The sequence below is a fragment of the Larimichthys crocea genome, chromosome XI (genome assembly GCF_000972845.2).
Source record: "Larimichthys crocea isolate SSNF chromosome XI, L_crocea_2.0, whole genome shotgun sequence".
NCBI classification, from domain to species: domain Eukaryota; kingdom Metazoa; phylum Chordata; class Actinopteri; family Sciaenidae; genus Larimichthys; species Larimichthys crocea.
The window spans coordinates 6,927,943-6,953,969 of record NC_040021.1 but is presented as its reverse complement, the minus strand read 5'-3'; the positions used below and the strand labels follow the sequence as shown (position 1 = coordinate 6,953,969).

General features: G+C 40.6%; 1 protein-coding gene across 5 annotated transcripts; it reads right to left on the bottom strand.

The window, feature by feature from the left end:
* Positions 1 to 6,895: 6,895 nt before the first annotated feature.
* On the bottom strand, positions 6,896 to 24,121 carry tfap2d (transcription factor AP-2 delta (activating enhancer binding protein 2 delta)). 5 transcript variants are annotated; one of them, XM_027284612.1, is made up of 8 exons: positions 23,441 to 24,121; positions 20,657 to 21,175; positions 16,991 to 17,051; positions 12,280 to 12,445; positions 10,794 to 10,912; positions 10,517 to 10,658; positions 9,622 to 9,735; positions 6,896 to 8,374 (listed from the first exon to the last, which is right to left on the bottom strand). In XM_027284612.1, exons 2-8 carry the CDS (start codon positions 21,140 to 21,142, stop codon positions 8,158 to 8,160), a joined length of 1,305 nt encoding a protein of 434 aa, XP_027140413.1. In that variant the 5' UTR covers positions 21,143 to 21,175; positions 23,441 to 24,121; the 3' UTR covers positions 6,896 to 8,157. The 5 variants fall into 5 exon arrangements, with proteins under 5 accessions (XP_027140413.1, XP_010737656.1, XP_019121989.1 ...); XM_010739354.3 differs by lacking the exon at positions 23,441 to 24,121 and adding an exon at positions 21,944 to 22,405; XM_019266444.2 differs by lacking the exon at positions 23,441 to 24,121 and adding an exon at positions 21,730 to 21,925.
* Positions 24,122 to 26,027: the final 1,906 nt, after the last annotated feature.

The window sequence follows — 26,027 nt, the reverse complement described above, 5'->3', positions numbered from 1 at the left end:
CTCATTTTGCTAAAGTGACTCCCAGGGCACACTAAGTTGTCCATCCCTGATGTAAGTCATTGGTCTTCAGAACAGCTTGGCAGAGATTCTTGAAGCCTGTTTTTACTGGAAGCATCTTCCAAAGATCATCGTTGGTGTTTTTATGGTGGAGGAGAGTGCTGGTCCCAAATCTACTTGGGTTAAGCTCTATAGACTGTGAAGAGCATAACACATCACTCATATCTTTTGCTCATTGAACTATGAATTTGTCACCTGTCTGTATATTTGCTTGCACTACAGTATAATGATGATGTCTACACCTCCATATAGACTTGGCATCACTGCTTGATTACGCTGCATGACTCACCTTGGATGGGAAGTGCATAAACCTTGCCCTGATTAAAAGAGGGAGCAGGTATAACACCGCCCTGCAGATGCAAGAGCAGGACAGTCATGTCACCAGTTGGATTTATGGAGCAATAATTTATTGATCTATTGTCATATTTAGCAGCAGAATACAGGATGGTGGGGTTACAGTTAGTATTTCAACTATCAACTCACTTATCTGGAAATAGTGTGGGCACAACATGTAACAAAAAGTGTCAGCAGCAGAGATCATTTTAACACTAATAATTACAGGAAGTATACAGTGACACATCACACTATTCCTGTTATGTTTATGTTCTTGGTGATGAACATCATAATGCTTCATATTGTAGATTTGTGAGTGTTATCTCAATATTAATATGAGATGACCTTTATGAACGTAGTTGAAACACATTTTAATAATACTTTAATAATAATAATAATAATACTTCAACTAATAAATGTTTTTAAATGTTTTATTTTAATCTATCATTTAGAATTAGAAAATATTCAGGATCCGACAATGTGAAAAATGTGCATCAAAAATATTTATACTGTCTTCGTTTGGTGACGAGAACTGTGACAGTCAATATCTATGTGATTGTTAATTACCATATTGTCATATTGCATGGCAGGCAGCAGTGGTGGAATGTAACTAAGTACTTTAGTCAAGTACTCAACTGAGGTATTTGTATTTTACTCGAATATTTACACTATATGCTACCTTATACTTCTACTATGCAACATTTCAGAGACAAATATTGTACTTTTTACTCCACTACATTTATATGATAACTTTAATTACACATTATTTGCAGATTTTGATTAATAATACAAAATATAAAAAAAAACAAATTAATATATTATATATTATTATTATTATATTATATTAAGCTTCCCAGCTGTATATAAAGTCATTAAAATGAGTTCAACCTTTACCAGCGTAGATATTAAAGTAATGTACACATCAATACATCACTAATTAGTTTTGGTACTTGAAGTACATTTAGTGTGAATACCTTTGTACTTTACCTGAGGAGGATTTTCAATGCCATGTCAATTTTTACTTGAGTATTTTTACACGTTCACTGAAGATTTGAGTACTTCTTCCACCATACATCACATGACATCACAAGAGAAAGATTACATATAGAAATAGTTGCTTTAAATTTGGGGCATGGTGTTTGTACTACATGAGATGCATCCATTCTTATTAGTGAGTCTCACAGTCGTGTTTTTTCACCAGTGAGGCGTTTTGTTTAAAACCTTTCAAACTTTTCTTTGATTCTGTGATTTCCTCATGAAGCGTGGCTACGAAACAAAATCAAAGAGCTGGATTCACAGGGACTGCTGCCTTATTAGGAGGACTAGATACCACTGATCTTCTGTACACACACACACACACACACACACACACGTTCAAATTTATCCAGAGTATTCCACAACAATGGCATCACCACCACACACTTCTTTCTTGTGAGAACTTGTCCAAGTGTGTGTAAACTACTCCCCCTAGTGTCTTTAGAGGGTACATGCATCCATCAAAACTGCCTGTATCATGTGAAAGAAATGTGTCATGTCTTTTTGTCTTATTGTTTCTAATTCAGAGGGACTCAGTTGATGATTTCATAATTTGGTTGTGCTGTTTTAAATAAAGTAAAAGAAAATACATTATAAAGGCAAACCACTGATAGTTATGCAGTTGGTTTCACTGTCAACAAGTTAAAAACAACATTTATTTACAGTAAAGAAAAAAATATATAGTTTGTGTGCATGCTTGAGTCAGAACTTTTAACATTTAACTTGAAAATTACTGCCAGGACTTTAATTTTTGCTCTGTTACTATTAAAAAGCTGCACTCGCAAGCTTCTGTTCAGGTATCGAAATACATTTTAAAGGCCCTAGACTGAGTTCAAATACATAAATCCCAATTAAAACATATAATTATCTCTATATACTTCTGTATAGACACATATATATATGTTTCCTCTGACATGACTGCCATGATAATGCTCCTTTGATGTTTAATGCAAAGAAAGAAGAAGAAAAACTGCCAGTGAGGATACCAGACATGAATGTTTAAGAAGAACGGCTGTTCCCATGTTCTCTGGACTGACCCGCTGCCAAAGATACACACACACACACACACACACACACACACACACACACACACACACACACACACGGCAAGGCATATGACTGTCAGCAATGACAGATTTCCTGACAGTCTGGAAGTCTGGAGGCATGGTTGTGGTTGTTGTCCTGCAGGGCTTTGACACACGATGTATCAGCATACATTACACACATGTCACACTAATACTGCTCTATCTGCTCCCTGCCTTTTGTTTGCATCCACCGCTACACTCTTTTACTGGGATTTCACTCAGGAGGGTGGTGGTATTTTTTTAAATTTCACCTTTTGTGGCTGTTTTTGTTCGCTCGGCTCACAGCACAACTGTGAAAAAATCTTATTTTTTTTAGCCTTAACATTTGCTCAAGGTCAAGTGTGATAAGAATCCTGAATGTCTTGTGCCATAATGCTTTCAGGCAATGACATACTTTTTTTGGGAGTGCATCACAAATAAGGCCCAAAATAAGTGATAGATAACTGAATGTAAAGCTGGAAACCAGTGCAGGGATCATTTAGGTACTTGGTGGGGACTGAAAGCAAAGTGACTCAGTTAGACTTTTGGAGATTATAAATGAATTGCTTGTGCACATGTTCGACCTCAGCCCTGTTTCTTTCTGCTCTACCAAGAAGAACTGTAGTGTATTTAGGTGATGGCAACGAGATGTGGTGTAGTTGCACCAATGAAATGATCTGAATGGAATGGTTGATCAATTGATGTGTTTCAATGTGCTCACTAATTGCCTCAAATGCCTGGAAAAGAAAGCATCGGATGGATTATTTAATCATTATCTATTGTGATATTTTCAGTATTATTCTGTCCATGTGTTGTCAGTGGTTTATACATTTTATTATAGATATAAGGGTCTGAAAAAAATTCTTTGTTCAGTCATTCACTATTTATTTCAACATGTTAGGATACCATCTTCTTTCATATGTTTTTTTTATTCTAACCTCACCCAGTCTGAAAGGTGTCACATTATGATGCAGACTCAAGCTGCAGTTCGGCTGTTGACCACTAGGCTGCACTAGAACACCACAGAAAAGAGACAGGAGCGCCATGCAGACCTGAGTTCAGTATGAATTTAATATCACTTTAATCAGCATGAAACTCTCTTTAAAAGGTGAGTGATGGATCCTAACTGAAGGAAAGTGTCAGCAGCATACTACCGATAATATCCAAATTATTACCAAATTTCTAATTATTTTTTGATAAGATATTTTGACATGTCACAGGTGTAAATAACAAAATGAACGAGAGCTGGATTCCATTTAGCTGCTTCACTTTCAAAGTCTTGGTCATGTGCGTGCTGGGTCACTGTCACGGCTTACTTGGGACTCTTGAAACAAACAGACTCATGTTATTAGTAACGCCTGTAGCAAGTCAGAATGTCTGCAGTGAAAAGGTACATTCATTCATTTTCCTCCAATGCAACACGAGTAAACACAGTAAAAAGCAGAGTCTTTGAATCAACAAAAAAATAATTTTTCATCATTATTTCTCCATGATTTGAGACTTTATAATGTCCACATTGATTCTGTAGTGACTGCTTGATGTTTGAGGAGGAAGGAAAAGACCAGCTGAAGCTTAGCTTTGAGATAAAGCCTGGCATAAGAGTTGTAGTCATACTAACTCTTCACAGACTCCATTATCCTCCGTAGCTACCACCTTCAATTCCCTCTCAGAGTCTAAATGAAGAGCAGGACGTTGTTTCTTGATGTGGGACTGGTTTAAGGTTTAAGTATTTTGCAGTAGCTTGTGTGTGTTGACAGAGACTGATGGGGGACATTCAGGACGGCAGCTGAACAGAAAAGGCCCTGAATGTTCCTGGGACTGAGCGGGATCAGGACAGAAGAGGAAGAGGTTTTAGCAGAGAAGCAGGGAGAGGAGGAGGGTTATAGCTTCAGAGGAGAGAGACTGGGGAGATGGGGGGGCTTAGAAGTTAGCAGAGTTTGGTATTCGTGACTGTGGGGCTCAGTCAGCAGGAGTGAAAGTCCCTCTGAGACCTTCACTTCTATATAAATGGCAGTATCCTTTGCATGCATTTCTGGGTTTGGAGATGTACATTTTTAGTGTGTGTTGTGCATGTTGCATGTATAAATATCTGCACTGCACTGAAATGATTCATGTATGTAATTAGATTTAACCACAAATAGACAATATTGCACACTGAAGGCTGCACAAGGAGAACGGTGAGATAGGGAAAAAAATACTCTGATGCTTAATGTGGTGATAACAGAGCGGCGCATTGTAGTACAATCAATAGACTGTGTGAATAATGCATCGGCCGCCCCATCACATTATGCATCGCTGATGTCAAACTTGTGATTCATTCTTGTCCGTTTGTCAATTTACAGAAACTCCGGCACAGGCAATGAATCGATTTCATTTTCCAGCTCATTTTGATCAAGCTGCTTATTATTCTGATGCAGGGTCAGCGGAGACGTCTTCCACATAGATTACATGTTTATCATGCAAGTAATAACAAACAAAAGTGGGATTAAGTTACTTCTCTCTCACTGTATGTTTGCATATGTTCAGCTCTCTCACTCTGTGTGTTTGTGTGGGTGTGCACAGTATGTATGTTCATGCTTATTTTGTTGCCTCTCATACCCTCCAGTGAGATGGAGCAACCATCAAAGAGCCAATTTAGAAAGCTGCTTTGCCTCATACACATCACCCTGTTACATCTTCACACACAGTGCTTGAGAGATACACGAGTTTGATTATACATCAGGATGATTCTTCCATATCGCCGGCTGATATCATTGAAGTTCCTCCCAGCAGCTGAGACTAAAACGTGAAACTTTAAAAACAAAATAACAGCATCTGCCTACATTTATATGGTTCTGTAGCCTAGCAACTGCCAGAAAAAAATGTGCGCAATTACATTTTTAGATGTTAGTTTAGCTCTCATAAACTCTTCATGTACCCAAAAATATTGGACTTCCTGTCATGGCAACATGTCAGTCAACCTCCTGGTGGTATGAAGTGGGATGTGTGTGAATGTTTGTCAGGCTCCATTTTCTTCAAGTGTTTCAACACATTCAGCAAATCCCTACCCGAGAAAAAAAAGTCAGGAGCAAAAAAAAAAAAAAGGGTTAAATATCAAAATGATGAAGTTATGTTTGCGACGTTGGAGTGTCGACTGTGCTTTGAAAAGTAGCTCCAAACCAGTGCTGAAGCTTGTTTTTTCAGTTTTAAGAGATGTTCCAATGAGTAAAACTATGAAGTTATAGTTCATGTGAAGAACCTGAATGCTGAATGTGAAAGACTGTACTAGAAGTATAATGATGATTATAAACAGTCAATCATTGGATTAGGTTCTTGATTTATCGTTTAGCCTTTGAAATATCAGAATATAATGACTTAACCCAAGACCAGAGGTGACATCCTCACAATGCTCGTCTTGTCTGACCATCAGAAGCAGCACTTACTTTGATTATTCTACTATCGTGAAGTATATTGAAAGATATACCTCAGGTATCAGTCTTCAAACTACCAAATCATTCCATGATAAGAGCTTGCAGACAGCTTAGTGCTGCGCTTGCGTAATAATGCATTGCTGTAAAAAACACACTTGAGGGTAAAAGTATGATTTACCATTCATCATCATTCCTCTTTGACATTTTGCAATGCATTATCAATGGTTCAGCTTTGTCGCAGCGGCATAAAACATTGACTGCATGTGTGTATATTTGTGTGTGTGTGTGTGTGTGTGTGTGTGTGTGTGTGGGTGGGGGGATCACCATCTGTCAAACACTAGACCAAACAATAACAGCAAGACTGGGAATATACAGGAAATGTGCACCCCCGTGTCACTTCCTCCCTTCATATCACCGTCTTTACCAGTCTGTTGTTTTTCCACCTGAAGCTTCACTTCGTATTGATTCAGGGTGACAAACCAGCACAGGCGTCACTGTAAATGTATCCTGTCTGATTATGTATTTTTTTGTGTTAAGCAGTGAACGTGACCTCCTTTTAAATGAGCAAACAGAACATACAGTCTGGATGGAGACGCCAGCAGGCAGCTTCTCTTCTCTCTCTGTTTTATCATCTGATTTTTTATATATATTTATATAAATAAGCAGAAAAACCTGACAGAAGTCGCTCAGACTGAAAGAAAACACACACACTAGTGCACACAAAGGAGGCTTTTTGAACCTTTCTGCAGGTATAGCCTTTTTTTCCCACAACATTAGAGAGGTGCTCTGACTTTTTTATAATTTGAACACTCTGAACTCATATGGATAATTCACCTCCACTGGCTTTGATCCATATCGCCTCTTTTCAGTGTCTGCTTGCTCTTTTGCCTCCTGTTCTGTGTATGCATCTTTATACGTGGTGTGTGTATGTGTGTGTGTGTGTTTGTGTTTGTGCAGCATCTTAAAAACAAGAGTAAATAGTAGAACACGTAGCAACTGTCTTTATTGAACACCAGCATTTTAGAAGGTAGGGATTTAACATATATATAGTTGAAAGCCTACAAGAAAAGTAATTTAAATATTTATATATATCTTTACAAATGTTCATGAGCGAGTCAGAGAGCTTGTGTCGGCTAAACTTGCGATCTGGGGAGTGTACAAAGATAGACATGCACAGGGAAGAGTAACGATGGCAACCGCAAAGTCACCTTTTACAAAATGGCTGAGTTGGACCCTTCTTTCTCTCTTTCTCTCTCTCTTTCTCTCTCTCGTTATCTCTCCCACACACTAAAACACACTCTCTCACACACACACACTCACAGATTCACAATCACACCACAGTGTGTTGCCTACAGTACTTCAGGCAGTGGCGTCAGTCTCACACCCAGAAACAGTCCTTTTTTCTCTGTCGCCCACATGGTAAACACACTGGTTGCTATGGCACTGATTGTACAGCTTAAAAAAAAAAAAAAAAAGTAAGTCTGCTTGGTGGGGTACAAGTGCTCTCACAGGTACAGGGGAGGGTTTTTTTTTTATGTATAAGGGTGTATGTGTTTTATTTAATCTGTTAAAAAATGTTTGGAAATGAAGATATTTCAATTCAGTCCACTGAGAATTTACGAAAAAACTGGATTTCTCTCAATGATTTAACACAGAACAGATGAAATGAACCGACAGAGGACAAAAATAGTGTTTTAGTTTTTGCATTCTTGCAGAAAATCAACACCTGAATCAGCTGGATTGACGTCAAATAGCCCAAAACCCTGTGTGTGTCTGTGTGTGTGTGTCTGTGTGTGTGTGTGTGTGTGTGTGTGTGTGTGTGTGTGTGTGTGTGTTACCGCCCCTGTCCTGGAAAACTGTGAAGTCAGCATGTCTATGTTTACTTCCTGTTTTCAGAAATAATAAATAAACAAATTAAAAGTCTTGGATGAGTCACAGCCGTGTCCATGGCGAGGCTCCTCCTTATCATGACACACGCATGAACACACACACACACACACACACACACCTAAACAGGTTGTGTTATTTTCATTCACACATCAGGATGTCTTGTTTAGGACAGTTCAGGTTAGTGTTTCAACATAAGATAAATAAATGACAATAAATATGAATTGTCCCAAAGAAGACACAGTAACGCATGGGAATGAACAAATCCTGTCACACACACGCACACACACACACACACACACACACACTCACACACACACACACACTCCTAAATGCAGCGCTCCAAGGCACGGGGACCGGGTGGGTGGGGGCTACTCAGTCTTTTCTGTTTTCCCGTCTTTGCTCTGGGGCTCGCCTGTTTTCCGGAGCTGCGTCTTTTCTGAGCTGTTGTTGATCTGTTGGTCGGTGGGTCCGCTTGTTTTCCCGCTCGAGTTTTTGTCCAGGTAGTTAAGCATCTCGCTCAGGACCGTCTGGAAGGTGCTGAGAGCCGCGCAGACCGCAGGTGTGCCGAACCCATGAGTGATCAGACTGTCAGGAAGGAGACAGAAACAGCCATGAGAACAATGACAAACATTTGTTTCGTCCAGGTGCAGATAGGAGAAATAAAGCGGTACAGTCAGGGTTTGTAAGGCAGAGTGAAGATTCCCTTTTTCTCTCCTCAGTTGGTACACTTGCAGAGAAACTTTCCTCTCCCTGCATTGTGGAGCTTCTAATCCTCCTTGAAGAGTTTCTTTAGTCGGGCTAAGCAGAGTTTTAATGTCCTGTGATGTTCTAAATGCTGCTTCAACCCTGTTTCTACAGTCATTTATGGGGAAACGCTGAATACTACAACTGTTTTAGCAAGTTCTAAGCCTGAATATTGTCAAGTTTAAACATATTACATACAGACTAGGGCTGAATCGATGAGTCTACTAATTGTTTAGATCATTTTTCAAGCAAAATCTGCAAATATGACTTAATTCTACCAATTCAGTTGTGAGGATTTGCTGCTATTCTTTGTCTAACGTCATAGTAAACTGAGTATTTTTAGCTTTAGGACTGGTGATCTTGGGGAAAAAAACACATTTGAAGACTTAACAGACATTTTTAATTAATTTTTTTGACTATTTTCTGATATTTTTTAGACATAAAATACAAATATTATCATACATGACGCTTTACAATAGCTGTAATGGGTCTTTAAAATCTTTAGTCAACCATCAATCACAATCAATCATATTTGTCCTAAATCAAACCCCAAATCTACTGCACCAAAATGCTCGTCATGTGTTATAAAACATAGTTTTCTCCCCCTATCCAGATATAGAGTATATATGAGGTAAGAAAAAATACATTTACAATATGGAAATGGTTTGTCCACCCTATTAGATCCGCTGGCAGTGTCCTGCAGAGCTAACTGTCTGGTCACCTCTCAGCTTAGACCTTTAAGCTGCCAGAATGACGCTGCTGTTCAATCTGTCATAACTGTCTTTATACAACCCGAGCTCACATCTTATTTCTCTGCCTGGCACTCGTTGGAGGTCTGATAAAACTTTGTATATTCTGCAAAAAGGATGACGCCATAGATGTGACATTTCTGCTAACAAGCCGCTGTTCCCTCCTCCTGTCACTCGTGCCAAATAACAAACTGGACAGCTGCATCTTTTCGAAAATGGCAAAGCGGTCAGAGCCAAAACGGAGAGCAGCCGGGCTCTGCAAGAAAAACTGTTGACACTCTGTGCTTTTAATTGTTTAGATAAGCCATTAATTCTGTATAAAAAGCAACTGTGTGTTACCTGAAGTGTGTGAGGTGTCTCTGGATGTCCAGATCCAGGATGGGGGTCGGTCTAGAGGAGCCCAGAGGAGAACGATCTTGGCTCAATAAGTCCTGGAACTCCTTACAGATTTGCCTGAGAGACAGAAGGAGGGAGGGAGGGAGGGTTTACCATCTGTCTCCAAAACAGCCGTCGCAATTTGTGTCTTTATCCCTCTCCTTCTTCTTCTACTTGCACCCATCCATTCCAGATCAACCCACACATAAATACCTCCCAGGAAAAGTGCATAGCACATGCAGGAGCGGGACGAGTTCAATGCACAATCCAAAAAACACTTTTACAACATGACACCAATAATTCTGCAAATGTAGAAAAGTTTCAACATCCTGTGGTAAAATCATTGTTGGGATGATTTTATCAGGGAAAAAAAAATCAACTTAACTGGAGGAGAGTGGGAGCTGTTTCCACTCAGCACATTCAGTACTCGATGTGCAACAGTGAGAGTATTTGCTGTAAATGCAGCTAAGGATCTTAAATAGACACGAGCACGATGCATGAACTTTAATCCAAATCTTCCCTAAACCTTTATTAAATGTTCTCCATTGTCTGACTCTGACGTACCCGTTGCAACCACTGGCTTTCTTGTTGTTGATATCAAAGAATTGATTTTAAAATGATCCATTTTTCTTTTCCTTGGAATTGATTGTGAGTTTCACCAATACCTTTAGAGCTGTAGACAAACACTAACTTAAATCTGGACCTTTTTGACCTGATGTGAGTGTCTGTGTCCAAGTCATAAAAACATCAGGAGAATTTCAGCATAAAACACACGCTGCATTTTCCAGTAACAAAAACACAATTTAATCTCTAAATGGTTTTGTTGGATCTGCGTGTGTATGTGTGTTCGTATTCTTACTTTGTAGCCAGAACCATTTTCTTGCGTGCGCTGGTTTCTTTCGGCTCACTGTGCTGCCTTGCCAAATGTTCCCCAACTGCCTTACTGGGAAACTCTGTCTCGCAGGTGTAGCCAAAGTCCCTCGCCAGGTGGAGCGCCTCACCTGAGCGCAAAACCAGAAAAAAAGACGGATGAAACAGGCTCTGAAGAGATTATATATGAGAACTAGACTGTGGAATAAATATGTTTGAAAGCATAACTAAAATGAAAAGAACTGCAGACGTTAGAAGTTTCTTACCTTCCACCAGGGAGGTGAGCAGTGTGACGTTGGCAGCTTTCCTCCGTCCTGCCGGCAGGTTGAGGCCTAGACGGTCTAATTTCTCACGAAGACACCGGCCTCCGTTCTTAGACTTCGCTCTGTGAAAAAGTAAAATAACTTTTTTTGACCATCCTATAATCCACAACATCACACTTTTACATTTTCTAAGACAAAAAGTATATCTGGAAACACGCCATCATTGATCAGCTGATCATTTTTCATAGAATTCTTCTTCAAAAATGCGTTTAATTACAGCTCTCAAGTAAAGACGGATGAATATAGATTAGCTTTGATTTGGCAAACACATAAAATCAAAGAGTACAAAATTAAAACAAGTCAGTTTATTATATATTAAATATGCTTTTTTTTTATTTTTATAAATAGATATGGTCACATGTCCCCTTGAGTTTCCTCATTTGTCATTTGTCTTCTTCTAAAAGTGAGAAGTTCTATTTTGGAAAACAGAGGAACGAAGCTTCCTGTCATTTCTTTATCTTTCATGTGAAATTAAAAATAAAAACTTTAAAGATTTGGATATTTGGATTAAAATTACTTAAGGTTTTTCTATCATTTTGTAACACAGCGAGTTCCCTCCACGGTTTAAAGATAAACTTCTCTTTCTGTGTCATGGATGTGATTTATTCCACTTCAGATGAGGATCAGCACCTAAATTTGTATGTTTTTTTTGTTTTTATACTTTGTTGATACCTCATCTTATACCACCAGTCATATTCTCTCTCTCTCTCTGTCTCTCTCTCTTTCCTTCCCCCCTTCCCTTTCTCTCCACCTCATCAATAATACAGCGCTGGCAACTCTTGCTTTCCTCTGGTTCCTCTGATCCTGGCATGCTTTGGCCTGGTCTCGCCTCCCTCTGGCTCCCTGGGCATGGCGGCGCGTGCAGCCCCGGCACCTCGTTCGCCTACAACAGTCTTTGTGGACGCTACTCTGTATCCTCTGTTTCATCTGAGGGCTACATAGACTCAGGCAGCGCTTGCCAATGTTCACCAGCCAGATTCCTGCTTTAAAAAACAATGCTGTCTCTCTATCACACTTGCCCCTTTACTTCAATATCATTTTGTTAGAAGGGGGGCAAAATACCAGAAACATTCTGATGATGCGAGCCAAAAGAACAGCCCTGCAGTATATCTCCCAATCTGTTGCATTCGCCATTACTTTGCTCACAAGTCACTGATTTATGAGGATGGATTTTGTTATTATTGTACACTTCCAGGTGCATTTTTATTCTTATATAACTCTGCTGCTGCAAAATGAACACAGTGTTTTTAAGTTTTGTGTCTCTCATTCTCAAGAGAGCATGTTGAGCGTCCTGCATGAACAACTCGGTAAAGTTCTCTGCCGCAGCAACATGAAATAGTTCCACATGGAGCCATAATGCTGCAGTATAAGCTGCGATGAACTCTTGTCCTTCCTGTCATATTTCTGCCCTTTGTGTGTTTGTACTGACCTGCGCAGTATGCCGCCCAGTAGGGAGGCGTTGAGGCACTCTGGTGGGGACAGTCTTCTTTTCACCTCGGCGATGGTGACTTTGTACTTGGAGGTGGAGCTGAGCAATGACAGTCGGCCCGGTACCGAGCAGAACAAATCTGTAGGATTCACCACGCATGTCCCCCCTGCACACAAACACAACACACACTTTGTTACAAGAAGGCTCAAGCATGGAAGAGCTGATGCAGCACATAAACTGTGCAGCTCCAAAATGTCACCTTTTCTTGAACTAAAAAAAAACAATTTCAGATAATCCAATGAATTTATTTAACAGTTTATTTATCTTGTGTGTTTCATGGAACAGTAAATAACCAGTTTTCAGTCACTTTAGTTGGATTCAGGCTCACATGTTGATGATTAATTGATCGAGATGATTAATTAACTAATTTATTTGTTTAGGTGCCACATGTAGCACTATTTGTACTCCTGTGTTCTACCGCAGGGTCTAATAATAGGCCAACATGAATATCAGGCTTCTATGCTGACCCAACTTTTCGGGCATTTTCCTGCAGACTAATATTTGTCTTTTTTAACAATGCACAGTTTATAATGCAGCAAATCTCTGTGTCTACATAGGGACAGTCCCTGTATAGACACAGTGCAGGTAGGTGTATCATTAAGTCTTTCTAGATAATTTAGTTTATTGAGTAATTTTAAATAAATGTGCTGGATGTTCAGGTCTACTGTGATTCCATTTAAACAAGCACACAACTAACTGGATGTAAATTCATCTTTATGTACAATATACAGCGATAAATAGAAGCTAATAATACAATCTGAAATAATAAAATAAATAAATCATAATAATGGATTTCAACAAAAAGTAAATGCACAGTGTGAAAACAAAGACTGAAGTGCTGAAAAATATTATTGGGCCTTTAGTTTGCAGATTATGTAATTTGCATTCAATGCTTCAATTAGATAAGATGATTCTTTGTTTTTCTACTACAAGACCTGTTTGTCTATCCTTTATGTAGCGGTGCTTTCAGATCTGTACTGAGTGTATCCAGTAAAAATTCTTTAAAACGTCTGAGCATTTCAGTCCAAAAAAAGAACAAATTCATAAAATGTAATCCTGGACTATACAAATGTTATTTTGCACTTTTGTTTTAAGAAGGTGGCTTCAGCTGCGTGCAAACTTTTCACAGGTTATAACTACATCTGTGTTACATCTGTGAGCAGAGCAAACAGGAAGTGTCTTGTCTCTTTTCTCGGTGCAGTAATGTCTGTATGTGTCAGAGCAGCCACTGCTCACAGTGAATAGAAATGTCCTCATCTGTACAGGAAAAAAAAGTTTTCCCACTTGTGTTATAACATCAAAATCATTTATCAAATTTGATTTTTTTTTTTTTTTTATGTTTATCGCCGTCCTATGAAAACCGAGCATCTCCAGAATGTCACAGCAGCTTTGTCACAATAATCCAATCGACTCCAATGGCTTATTTATCTTCACCCATCAAAGAATCCTTTCGATTTTTTTCATTGGCATTGTTGGTTCACAGCCTTCGTCATACATGTGAACTGTTGAACATTATATATGTTTTAATCAGCCCACAGAAAGAATGAGTATGTTCAATCAGCGCTGGCAGGATCAATGTGTTTCACTCAGGACTTCATCAGACTCCTTTGCTCTAGTTAAATATTACATTTAGCTTCTTCTACTTTAAACTATATACATATATTTATATTTCTGCTTCAGATCAATATTTGCATGTAAGAAAAGTCTGCTGGTAATCCCAGGAGGGGAAAACAAAACCTTCCTTTAATCACCTTCCACCAACCACCAAGTTATGGTTTCATTGTGAACTTGAGGCTCTTGGATGTGTGAATAAATGATTGTGGTTGTGATGGTGAAGGCTCTTTCACATTATTAATTGCATCTGAATCAGTGGTTGCTTGGTCCTCCTGGAATATATATCGACTTTGCTCTGAGTAGGCCTATTATTATTAAACTTTCACTTGAACTAACGTCCCAAGCAGCTGAAACGCAAGGTTTCTGTCTGATGTACTGTAGGCTATATTCTATTATTCATCTGCCTCATTATCAAATCTAACAGCAGGGTGTGTCGCTTTGTTATTAGGCCGTGCTGGATATGATGGAATCAGGAAAAAGAGGGATGCCATTTAGGCCGAATAAGAACAACGCTGCAGGCGAAAGGTTGGCAATCTTTTCCTGGGCAATGTGGACAATTTGGCCACCAGCTAAGCCTCACATATATATAGATATATATATGAGTCACTGTAACCTATATTTTCTTTGCTGCAGGATCTATTATTCACAATCAGCAGAAATGTGCTAGTTTCCCATCATGCTTCTGGCCGCAGGAAGTCAGTTCAGACCTGAAGCTAAAACAAAAAAAACACACTAAACATGTCATCTGGGTTTCAGCACCACGGACAGCGCCTTTCCACCTTTTTCATTTCAGCACCTGGACAGCGACTCGTGCCCGCAGCACAGTTGTGACATCACAACGGGGCACTAACAAAAACCTGTTGTAAGTCCAGCGGGCAGCGCTTTGTACAAAAAGGCAGTATGGGACTTGTATTTCAGTCAGGCTGTCAAAAAATTGGACGATAGCAGGTCGAGGGAATCGATGGATGGTATTGGTTCTTGTGTGGACTTGTCTATATGTGTGACACAAACCGGGGCAGACCTGTCTGTCAGACTCACGCGCTCTGACAGGGGCGCGCTTATCTTTTAAAAAAAAAAAAAAAAAAAAAAAAAGCCGCCGGTTCACATCATATTAATTCCCTTAAAAATGTTTTGATTCAAAGTAGTTTGTATTTTATGTTGCCAAGGGCAATCGAAAAGAGCTATTGCCGGTAGTGCAGTCAGTGGAGCGCGCGGGCCCAGAGGCGATAACGGTATTTAAGCAACGGAGAGTAGCCTCGGGCTGCGGCGCGAGCGGCGGGCGGGATCACACGCGGAATCAAGCGCCTTTTTACGAGTTTGCCACGAAAATTAAAGAAAAAGAGACACGGGCCAAATGTCATTCTCCTCATATTTTAACAACAATGTTTATAGCTCCAAAAGACAGGAGGAAAAAAAAAAAAAAGCTCGCCAATGTCTTGACAGAAAAAGAGAGAGAGGGAGAGAGAGAGAGAGGCGCGTGCACGTAGAGAGTAGTGACGGGGGCGCGCGCCTGACAGATCAGTTTGATCTGTTGGAGCTGAAGTGGAAAAAGGAGGAGGGGGTGTAGCTGGGTGATTAAAAACACAGACGACTCCTCCTAAGTAGGATCCGCGTTTTTCTTGAGTGATTTTTTTTTTTCTTTTCTCTTTTGAAAAAGGTTATGTGAATATTCATGCCGCCAAAGCCGCAGTCAGAAAGAACAACATTAATATGATCTCGGCTGAATCCGGGGCCCCGCTCGGCATTAGCATATCAAAGCGTCAGCCCGAGGCGAGAGAAGCTATCGATACGGGAGCGGGAGGTAAAGCAAAGATTATTGGTTGTGATGGTTGCAGCGGCTGAGCTCAGGGCCAAATACGGCGCACCATTAACCGAAAGTGATAGCGAAGGGATTCCCGCGTCAATCCGAGAGAAAAGCCCCAACACCTAGGCAGAGCTGATGAAAAATTAAACCCGAGACACAGCCTTCCTCTCTGGATGTAAAAAAAAACAAAAAACTAAACATAGTCCAGACTGAAAACAACAAAAAAAGAAGCTTTGATTGACCAAAAACCACAACAACAGAACCACAGCGTGGACTCTGAGGAAACTGTCCGGTCCTGCCTATGTGTTGATGGGTCCACATCCTGAGCCAAGACCCGGCCTTAATTCTGCTCATTGATTAAACAGAGCCTACAAGTAGATACATACAGGAAACAACAATTGCTGCTGATGGAAAAACATCCTCTGATTATGGTTTACATCACTGCCCATAAATAAATACACATCATAATAATAAGCAACCTGGGAACAGCTCAATAAAAAATCAGGATTGCTTCTTTAATTTCAAGTCTGTTCCAAACCAAATAACAAATGATTTATTGATTTAAAATAGACCTCTAATTTAATTTATAGGCGATTATTTGTTAGATAAATAACCCTCACAGCCTTTTAGATTTATATTATAATGTGGCGTTATAAAATATAATAAGTCTGAAATTAAACAAATGTGCTGTTTCTTTGAATGGTATATTTCCACGTTTAACGTTATTACACAAAGGATAATATGCTCGACAATATTTGGGGATAATGGTGGATGTATGGCGTTCAAATAAACATGAATATTACATTACTGCATGACTTCAGTCTTCACTGTGAAAATACAGCCTGCAGATTTGACTTTAAAAAAAGGGTGGTGAGTCAGATCAGTGCCATATTAATTCATGACTTTGTTGACGTTTTAATTTTCTATAAAACATGTTTAGAGTGTCAGGAAAAAAAAGAAAAGAAAAACAGGCGTAGGTGTTGAGTGACAGTCCATTTCATAGTGGAAATGGGAAGCACCGTGTTCGCTGTGTTAGCGTTTAAATAGGCGAGAAAATGGGGCCGTTCCTGCTGCAACATGTTGACAGCAGACAAGAGACGACTGTTCCGCCTGTTTGTCTGCCTGCTCGCTGTCTTGTCGTGTCGAGCCGTGAGTGTTTTCACGGCCCTCCGGTTACAACTACAACTACAACAACAACAACAACAACAGAGAATAAACGGTTGGGGCTCTTACCTCTCCGGATGACGCCCCCTTGGCCGTTCAACACGAGCCCACACTGCGCTTCCACGGAGCCCTGCGGAGACACGCACTCATTAGGACGCGCAAGAGGGGAGGTGAAATCACTTCACCCACAAGTGCTGGAGAACACTTCATCCAGCTGTCAGGCTGCACAAACAGCTGGAATTAATGGCGGTTTCTCGGTAGATGTGACGCTTCATGGGGCACCCAATTCACCAGCACACAGATATTATTCTTTGAGATGGATACATGAATGAATTTAACAGCATAAAATGTGAGAATAAGGGAAAATCTAACACACAAAGCGCCACATACATCAATATTTCTTTAGGCAAAACCATGTCTGTGCGTTAAATCTAACCCTCACTTCACTCTGAATGATCTGCACCACTCATATTGTCTAATCTGAACATTTCTTTAGTCAGTATGTCACAAGAAAACACCATAAAACGTCAAATAAAATGACATTTCTGTGTATCAAAATGCATTTTTTAAAATTCTCTCCTGTCAATAAATCATCTCATCAAAATGCATTTTTTAAAATTCTCTCCTGTCAATAAATCATCTCATCTCACCTCTCTCTCTATATCTATATAAGAATAGATATATATATACTACTGGCCACATTATTAGGTACACTGTGCAATCTAATGTGATCAAATTCTATACATTTACGCAGCTTTCAGAGAGATATTAATGTAACAATTATGTTTTTGCAGTGGTTTGTAGTTTGCAGTATTATTGGAGAGGTGTTTCTAATATTTAGGCCACCCAGCCTGTGTGTGGGGTGGTGTGTGTGTGTGTGTGTGTGTGTGTGTGTGTGTGTGTGTATATATACATATATCCTTTAGGTTTGTCACACAAACTTTCACCTCAGAGCTTCTACAAATAAATGTCCCTGATGCTCCCTTTGAACATTTTTCTAGTGGTGGAAGCCTCTTTGTTCGAAAGTGTCCCTCACTTAAAGCAGCAGCAGCAGGCTTTGAGTAAAAAAATAAAAATGAGGGCAGAGTGAAATAAAGGATGCAGCTCACGGATCACCCAGAAACGAGCTTAATTTGAAAAGCTTGAGGCTAGAAGAGAGAGAGAGAGGACAGCACAGCTCATCCAGGCTGCAGCACAGAGGCGTCCAGAGTTTGGCTGCAGCCACCAACCTGTTGTGTGGAGAGGGGGATCAGTGTGTAGCATACAGTCAGCTACACAGGCCTGCGTGTGTGTGCATGCACGCATGCATGTGTGTATGGAAACCTGTTACCGACGCCATTTTGCTCCGGATCACACTCGCGTGCTATCAACAATGTCATCAAGAAAAGAGAACACGCGCTTTTTTATACAGAAAACACTTAATCCCTCGTGCGAGCCTCGAGGCCTGCAGGCCCACGCAGAGCCCTCCACCTCCACCTCCTCCCTCCTCCACCTCCTCCTGATTAAAATAAACCTGAAAAAGAAGGAGCTTGTTGGAGCTCTTTCTTAACCAGCTCCTGCTCTGTTCCTTTTCTTTCCTTCCGAAGCTAAAGTGATTATAAAATCAATATACAAAACGCAGAGGTCTTGCATGAATTAGCTTAGTGACGGGAGAAAGGTGTGGCAGCTGCTTTTGTTCACCATGAAAATCTCTTTAACGCGCTCAAAGATGCGACCGGGCTGCACGAGACCATAGGCGCATCTGTTCGCCTTCATACGTCCTCCGCCTCGTGCGAGCTTCAGGTTCACGAGCCGCTTCTTCTTTCTTTGCTCAAATAAAAAAAGGGGGTCAGACCTGAAACCCCCTGAAAACCTGAGCTCTGTCAACAATATGTGCCCCCCTCAAAAAAAAAGAGCTTTGGATAAATATTGCATTTACATGAACAATGAGCAACTATGAGCCTGCAGGTTGGTAAAATAAAATACAATGATACATAAAATAAAGTAAAATCAAACTTGCACTCTTTTAACGTTATGTGTCAAAAGAAATTATAATATCTATATAAGAGCTTTAGATCAAATCTACCATTTAAGTATGAGCCTATAGGTTTAAAAAACTAAAACTAAAATATAAAATAAAAAAAAGGTCAAACCTTGCACTCTTTCAACGTTATGTCTAAAAATAATTAAAAATAACTTTATATAAATATAGCATTTGCTGCAACAATGAGCCTGTAGGTTTGTAAAAATAAAATAAAATAAATAAAAATAAAATAGAGAAAAGGCTGCTTTTAATTTTAGAATATGTAATTCAGCAACAAATGTCACGTAGGTTTAGAATAAATTTAATAAAATTATATTATTTTTTAATTGTTTTATTTTTATCATCACGGGACTCAAAGGATTGTATTTACTCAGAAATCGCAAAACAAATATTATTGATAAATATAATAAAAAATAATCCGACGTAATTATAATTTTCTAAACTCACTGTAATATTTTAATTTAATTAATACACACCATCATCCTCAGGATGTACTGCTGCTGTAATGCTTTAAATAAAGTCAATCAAATCCATTAAAAGAAATTATTGTTCTAAAAACTAATAAATAAATCTGACTGCTCTGTAATTATATATCGTCATTAAAAATATGTATTTATTACTGTTGCTGTTTAAACACAGTGTAAACATCAGGATACTTTAAATCCATGCAGCGGGGTGGTTTAAAATAACGTGAATAAAAGCGACACTCTGCCGAGCTGAGTCTGAGTTTTCTTGAATACTTAACGCGTCTGAAATGATGTGTCGCCTCCTTAAACACTATTTAACCACAGAGAGTGTTTTAACCGGCTCAGATGTCGCTGCATAAGTAACAAAGTTGATTGACGTTAAGTCGGTAATTGGATAAACTACGGTGCTTTATGGCGCTCGAGCTGGCCATTGTGCCCTGAACCCCGATCTGTTAATCCGCCCTTAACCGGAGAATAGAGCAACCAGCGGCTTTTCTTTGCCTCAACACACACACACACACACTCACACACACAAGAGCCCGTTTTCATCTCGCCACCATTTCTTTACATCGAAAAGAATTATGTAAAATATGGGTCACGTGCGTTTCTGGAATAGGATACAATAGGATTGTATAGACTGCCAGTCAATTAACCTTTAGAAACCAGGCCTGCCTTTCAGACGCACGGCGCCGTGTGGACTTGACATTTACTCTCAGCCTGCTGCTGCTGCTGCTGCTGCTGCTGCTGCTGCTGTACAGTCACGTTTGGTTTGGCCAAACCCAAATTATCTCAAGATGGTCTCCAGATATGATTTAGTCCACAGGCTGTGTCTTTGGGTTAACCTACAGAGGGCCAAACTGTAATGCAGCCTCGTCAGTGCCATAGACAACAGACAGATGAAGCACGCAGACAGACAGACAGACAGACAGACAGACAGACAGACAGACAGACAGAGAGACAGACAGACATCTGGCGCTGTCTTTCTGTTCAATATTTTGGAATTGCTGTGGTACAATAGAGGGTGGAGGGAGGAGGTGGTGGTGTTGGGGGTTCAATAGTAGGCCAGTGGGGCAGGGATGCTGGGCCTACAAGGGTCTCTACTATCTGATGGAGCTGTGTTAATAAACCAGAGATGAGAAGCCGAGGTGGTGGTGGTGGTGGTGGTGGTGGTGGTGGTGTGGTGGGACAGGGTGGTGCTGAAGCCTTCAGACTGTGAACTAAACAAGTGATGGAGGCCGCCGGTACCTGCAGGTCGTCTGACGCGGGCGTAGGTAGACCCAGGCCGGCGCCCGGCAGCAGCCTCTGGTCCGGGTGGTGCATACCGACGCCGTATGCCTGGGAGCCGTGTGACGTCATCAGCGAAAGGTCATGGCGCCGGTAGGCGTCGAGGCAGCCGAGCTCGCGCCGCTGCTGCTCGTCCAAGCACGAGGACTTGAGGGCCGAGCGCGCGTTGTGCAGGTTGATGAAGTCTGCGGGCTCCCCGTGGTGGATCTGCTGGTAGTACTGGCCCGAGTGTAGGGAGTTCAGGCCGTAGGCCTCCGGAGCCACGGCCGGGTGGGAGTGCTGGAACTCGTAGTGGAAAGACTGGTGGTGGAGGGGCGTGTACTGGTGGTTAGCCGAGAAATAGGGCGAGGCGAACTCCGTCCCCGCCGGCGCTGGGTAGGTGAGCGGGGAGGAGGAGGAGTAGGCGACCGAGGAGTTGGCCACGGACTCCAGGCAGCCGAGCTGCATGAGCCGGTAGCTGTTTGATCCGTCGTGACGTATCTACAAGATAATAAAGAAACGGGGGAAATATATGAGCCGTGTCATTTAGCATCAGCCGGTGTCTCTCCTCTCTCTGCCTCCCAAACACAGTGAGAAAACACAACTCACACACTCAAAGCGTTTTTTCTCCACTTTAAAAACCACCTGAAGGAGATGTCATCTCCACACGCCCGGGAGGGGAACGAACTCACGGCGGCAACAGGAGCCATCGCTATTTTTTTTTTCCTTTTTTTTTTTTTTACCTCCTCCTCCCTTTGGCATGCCTGTCACTCTCCTTCCTTGCAGCCGTTTTTTAAAAGGCGTGCTGTTATATGTTATTATTATTACCGAGCTGCTGGCAAATTTACTGTCCCAGCTTCTTCTTCCTCTCTCGCTCATTCTGGATTGGGGAGGTAAGCAGAGTGAGACACAGCGGAGTTGTTCCGCCTTTAAAAAAAATGTTCTAATCACACTGTTACCGGCTCTCACACACACACGAGCCTCGTTTTGCTTCCACACACTAATAAAAAAAAAAAGAAAAGAAAAAAAAAGAAAAAGCCCCGTTTTTTTTTTACCGGCAGCTGCAGCGAGACGCACGACTCATCTCTCAGCTCCATGCATAGTCTGATATTTTATTTTTAATCCATGCGACACTGTAGATATTCTTCAGAGTGGATGCGGTCTCCAAATACCTCCTTAAACTCTATTCAAACCGAACAATATTCAACCGTCTGCACAGCGTTTATAATTTAACCAATTAAAGGATATTAAGTCAATAAATTAGCCTACCTCTGCGTCGTGGACAAGTCCGGGGAAGGTCGCTGACATTGTGCTTTCTCCAAAGTAACCAGGTTTTTTTTTCCCTCTCTCTCCGCTCTCTCTTTTTTTTATTTTTTATTTTTTAAAATTCGGCCCGATCGAATAATAATAATAATAATAAAAATGCGTTAAAATCCTCAAAAAGCGAGAGAAATGGAAAAGTCCCCCCCTTCGCGCGCTCTCGGTAACGGCTGAAAAGCTGGCGGAACGCGAGCGTCTCCCCTCTGCACGGACGGGGCTGGCTCACGGATTTTGTACTTGCAGGGTATTTCTCGGCTGATGTCGTAGGTCCCTTGGTAATATAGAAGTTTTGAAAATTAAGCATCAGCACTGAGGAATGGGAGGACAATAGACGGAGCGGAGCATCCCAGGAGACAAGGAATAAATATTGTATCTTCGCCTTAATAAGGAACCAAGTGCTTCTTTCAACATTTTCTACGCTTTTTGTGGACATTTTCCTTTTTCACCCGTTTGTATTTTTCACACCGTCTTCAGCTCGGTGTTTATTATTACTATTATTTTTTATTATTCACATCGGCTTTGTCGTTTTACCAAAAATAAAAAAGAAAAAAATGTACGGATTTTCAACGGAAATGTAAGTTTTTACTTTGAAATATTCCTAAAGATAATTTCACACATTTTTATCACCGGAATTAAATTTTTTGATTTTTGGGGTTTGTTTCTTTCTCACGAGCCTTTGGGATGATTTTATTTTAGCTTCGATGATGGATTTTCTTTTGGGAACGGGATGTTTTCTGCATGTCTCACATCATCTTTATATTATTATCATTATTATTATTATTAATATTATTATTATAACTGCTTTTAGACATTTTTTTTAAGAGCAATAACTGTGATGTATCCGGAACCTCACACATGTGCACATATTTTTTTACCAGCAGAGATTTGCTCGATGTGAACACACCGGAATCGATCAAATATTATGAATTTGAGAGTTTATGAATGAATTAAAAATCAGGATCAGTAATAATCAGTAATTAGCTCAAACTCTGCTTTTTTAGGGGCTGAATTAAATCAACTTTGCTGCTTATTTTTCTTGTTTTTTGTTATTTTTACGCATTAGTGGAAAAACAGCTTTTGATGAACACGATTTATTTTTTTATTTTTCATAGTGGGGAGGGGGGATGGGGGGGTTACTACGAGTGTAGCCTTTGTGAAGAACCGACAGCACGAGATCTTTTTTTCTGTTTTCAGAATCAGCGTTGTGTGTGTGTATGTGTGGCCAGAGGCGCGTGCGTAACCGAATAATGGATGATGGCGAGTGATTTTTATTATTATTATAATAATTATTATTATTAATAGAGTCTGTTTAGACTGGCAGAGCAGATATGGGACTATTTTATTTTTTTATTCGGTCAGTCGGTCAGCCTCGTGACCTTTTCCTCTCTCTCTCTTCCTCTCTCTCCTTTCTGTCTTCTTCTTCTTCCTCCTCGTGCTGTAACTCACCTGAGCACGCGCCCTCGGGGGTGGTCCTGCCTGCCCAGCTGAACGGAGAGCCGTGGTGGTGTTGTAAAGAAAAAAAGATGATAGATGAGGAGGTGGAGGAGGAGGTTTTTAATAATCAGGTGAATTCTTTTTGTTGATGGTTTTACAGGATAGTAAGAAATGAGGCTGCGCGCGGCGAGCATCACAACCTGATCACATTACAATGAACACACAGACACAGACTATATTACTGCCTTGCCCTTAGGCCACCCGGGAAGCAACAGGAATACAAAACGTTAAAAAAAAGAAAAAGAAGAAGAAGAAGCCCAAAAGCTTGTGGTCACAGCCTGAAGAGGAGCAAAGGGAAAATAAAGGAAGAGAGGAGGGGAGGAGAGGAAACTGAAGGAGGAGAGAGGAGTCTGTCAGATTTCCTGCCATTCAAAACAAACTACACAGAGAGAGAGAGAGAGAGAGGGAGAGAGAGCACCAATAGCTCGAACCCATGAGCCCTAATCAGTCTTGTTTTGGATGTTTTTTCTCTCTCTCTCTCTTTCTGCTCAGCTGTAACTGTAACCAAAGCGACTCCATGATATTATTAAAGTGCAGACTGTGACCGAGCTGACGCTGGGACGCCGGGATTGACTCTGCACTTTAATTAAGGAACTATTTCCCCTCCCATCTGTTCGTGCATGCGTCTCTCTCTGTCCTAATCGCTTATAATAATATTAAAGGTACTACTACTAATAATGCTGTAACGCATTTTAGATTTTTCTCTCTATATATAGGAGCAGAAAGCGTATTTTCTGCTCTTTTAGTTATTCTTATATTATTATTCTTATATTTTCCTAATTTGATGCAATTTCTCCAACCGTAATTATTCTAATATCCCAAACAAATTCTTCAAGACCCCTCTTCTTCTTCCTGATCAGACTATTTAGCCCATACTCTTCTCCACATCTAAAAATAATAATAAATAATACATTTTTAAAAAAATGTTCATAACAAACACAAACGACCCGGGTGGAGACACAAACGGTGCAAAGGGTCTCCGCCTTTTAAATAGACTCCTTTAAAAAGTTCTCAAGGCCTTTTATACTTTAATTAACCGTTACCGATTGTTTTGCCTCGGGGCTCGACGTGAAACCTCTGCACGACGAGACTGGTGAAGGCCGGTTGTCGCACGCCAGGTATTAAAAAAAAAAGAAAAAGAAAAGAAAGAGAGGGAGAGAGAAGAGGAGGAGGAGGAGGAGGGAGAGGAGGAGGGATGAATGGGAAGGCCACCGGGCAAAGAGAGATGGAGAGAGCTTTGGTGTCAATTAAGGTAGTCCTACATTAAGTGTTTCTAAATGTGTGTTTGTGATATATATATATTTTCTTATTTTGGTTTAAAAAATATGAGTGGAAAGGTGTTTAAACTGATTCAGAGAGCAGAACCTGGAGCTAAAATGACACCAGGAGGGGTACATGGGTGTAAGGTTTTGATTTCAAGTCTGGGCAGGAAATCATGCTGACATATTGGTCTTCAGTGGAATAGTAGCAGCTTAACCTGTTTCCTCTCATATCACCGTCAAGAAAGGATCAAAAGACTCCAGATTTACCTGAGAATAGTTCTGCAGAGCTCGACTCGAGCAGGCGATCATTAAACCGTGAAACCTTTCAGCCTGATTTGTTTTTAAGAAGCTGTCCTGACGCATGAGTTTGAATACTCCTGCCTGAGACTGATATATAAATGTACATGCAGTGTGTGCAGCCACCGTCGCCCCCAACCCGAGGCACCAGTTGCACGGTAGACGGTCCTAATAGGGCTTAACGCCGACGAGTGGCCCTGCTTTTACCGGGGGCTTGGAGCGCCGCACCAGATGCGCACTGATCTCCGGACAGGAGCCAGTCCATCTGCCGCCTGACGAGGCAGGGAAAGGCCCCGAAACCCCGCACAGTACAGCCCAGAGGCGAGAATTTAGATCAGCCCCAAGGTTTCTGGATGGACCGCTGCTCCTGCAGAGAGCAGGAGAGGCTCTGTTGTCATTTCCTTTTTCTTTTTTTTTTTACAGAGCAAGTGTCAGAAAATAAGACAGCATGGAGAGGCAGAAGATTAGGAGTTGAGTTCATGTGGGCATGTGTCGTATGTGGCATTTGCGCACCTGTGATAGCAGATAGTAGACTTTTATCACTGTAATTCAAGAACAGAAATCACGCACGTCAGGAAGAATTTAAGATTTCCCCCAGAATTAAAACTACTAACTAATTTTATTGCTAGAAAATTATCATTTTTCATCAGTTTTTGGCACTTTTGATGGCACAACAATATTAAATAAATGGACTTTTACGCAACTCAGGGTTTAATCTTAAAGATTTAAATTTTCTGATCAAAATCCACCAATTTCACTGAAAACACAAAGTCCATAATGTAAAAAAAATATATAAACTATTGTGTTACCAAACCCTGTGACATCCCTCTTTCTGCTGCCCCTCTTGGTTTCATCCCTGATTGGTTTAAATGGTATATTAGCGGACCACAACTTATTTATAATAGATCACTATATAGCCTGCAGTCATTTAGCCCATTGCTACCAGTGCAAAGTGTAATCCCCTCTCAGGCTTTAAGGCT

Coding starts and splice junctions, on each gene's coding strand:
- tfap2d (XM_019266443.2), bottom strand. CDS start 21,553: ATGAGCGAGAGAGGAAGAAGAAGCTGGGACAGTAAATTTGCCAGCAGC. Junction 10,913..12,279: donor CTGGGCGGCATACTGCGCAG/GTCAGTACAAAC, acceptor ACTTTTTCACAG/AGCGAAGTCTAAGAACGGAG. Junction 9,736..10,516: donor AAAATGGTTCTGGCTACAAA/GTAAGAATACGA, acceptor TCTGTCTCTCAG/GCAAATCTGTAAGGAGTTCC.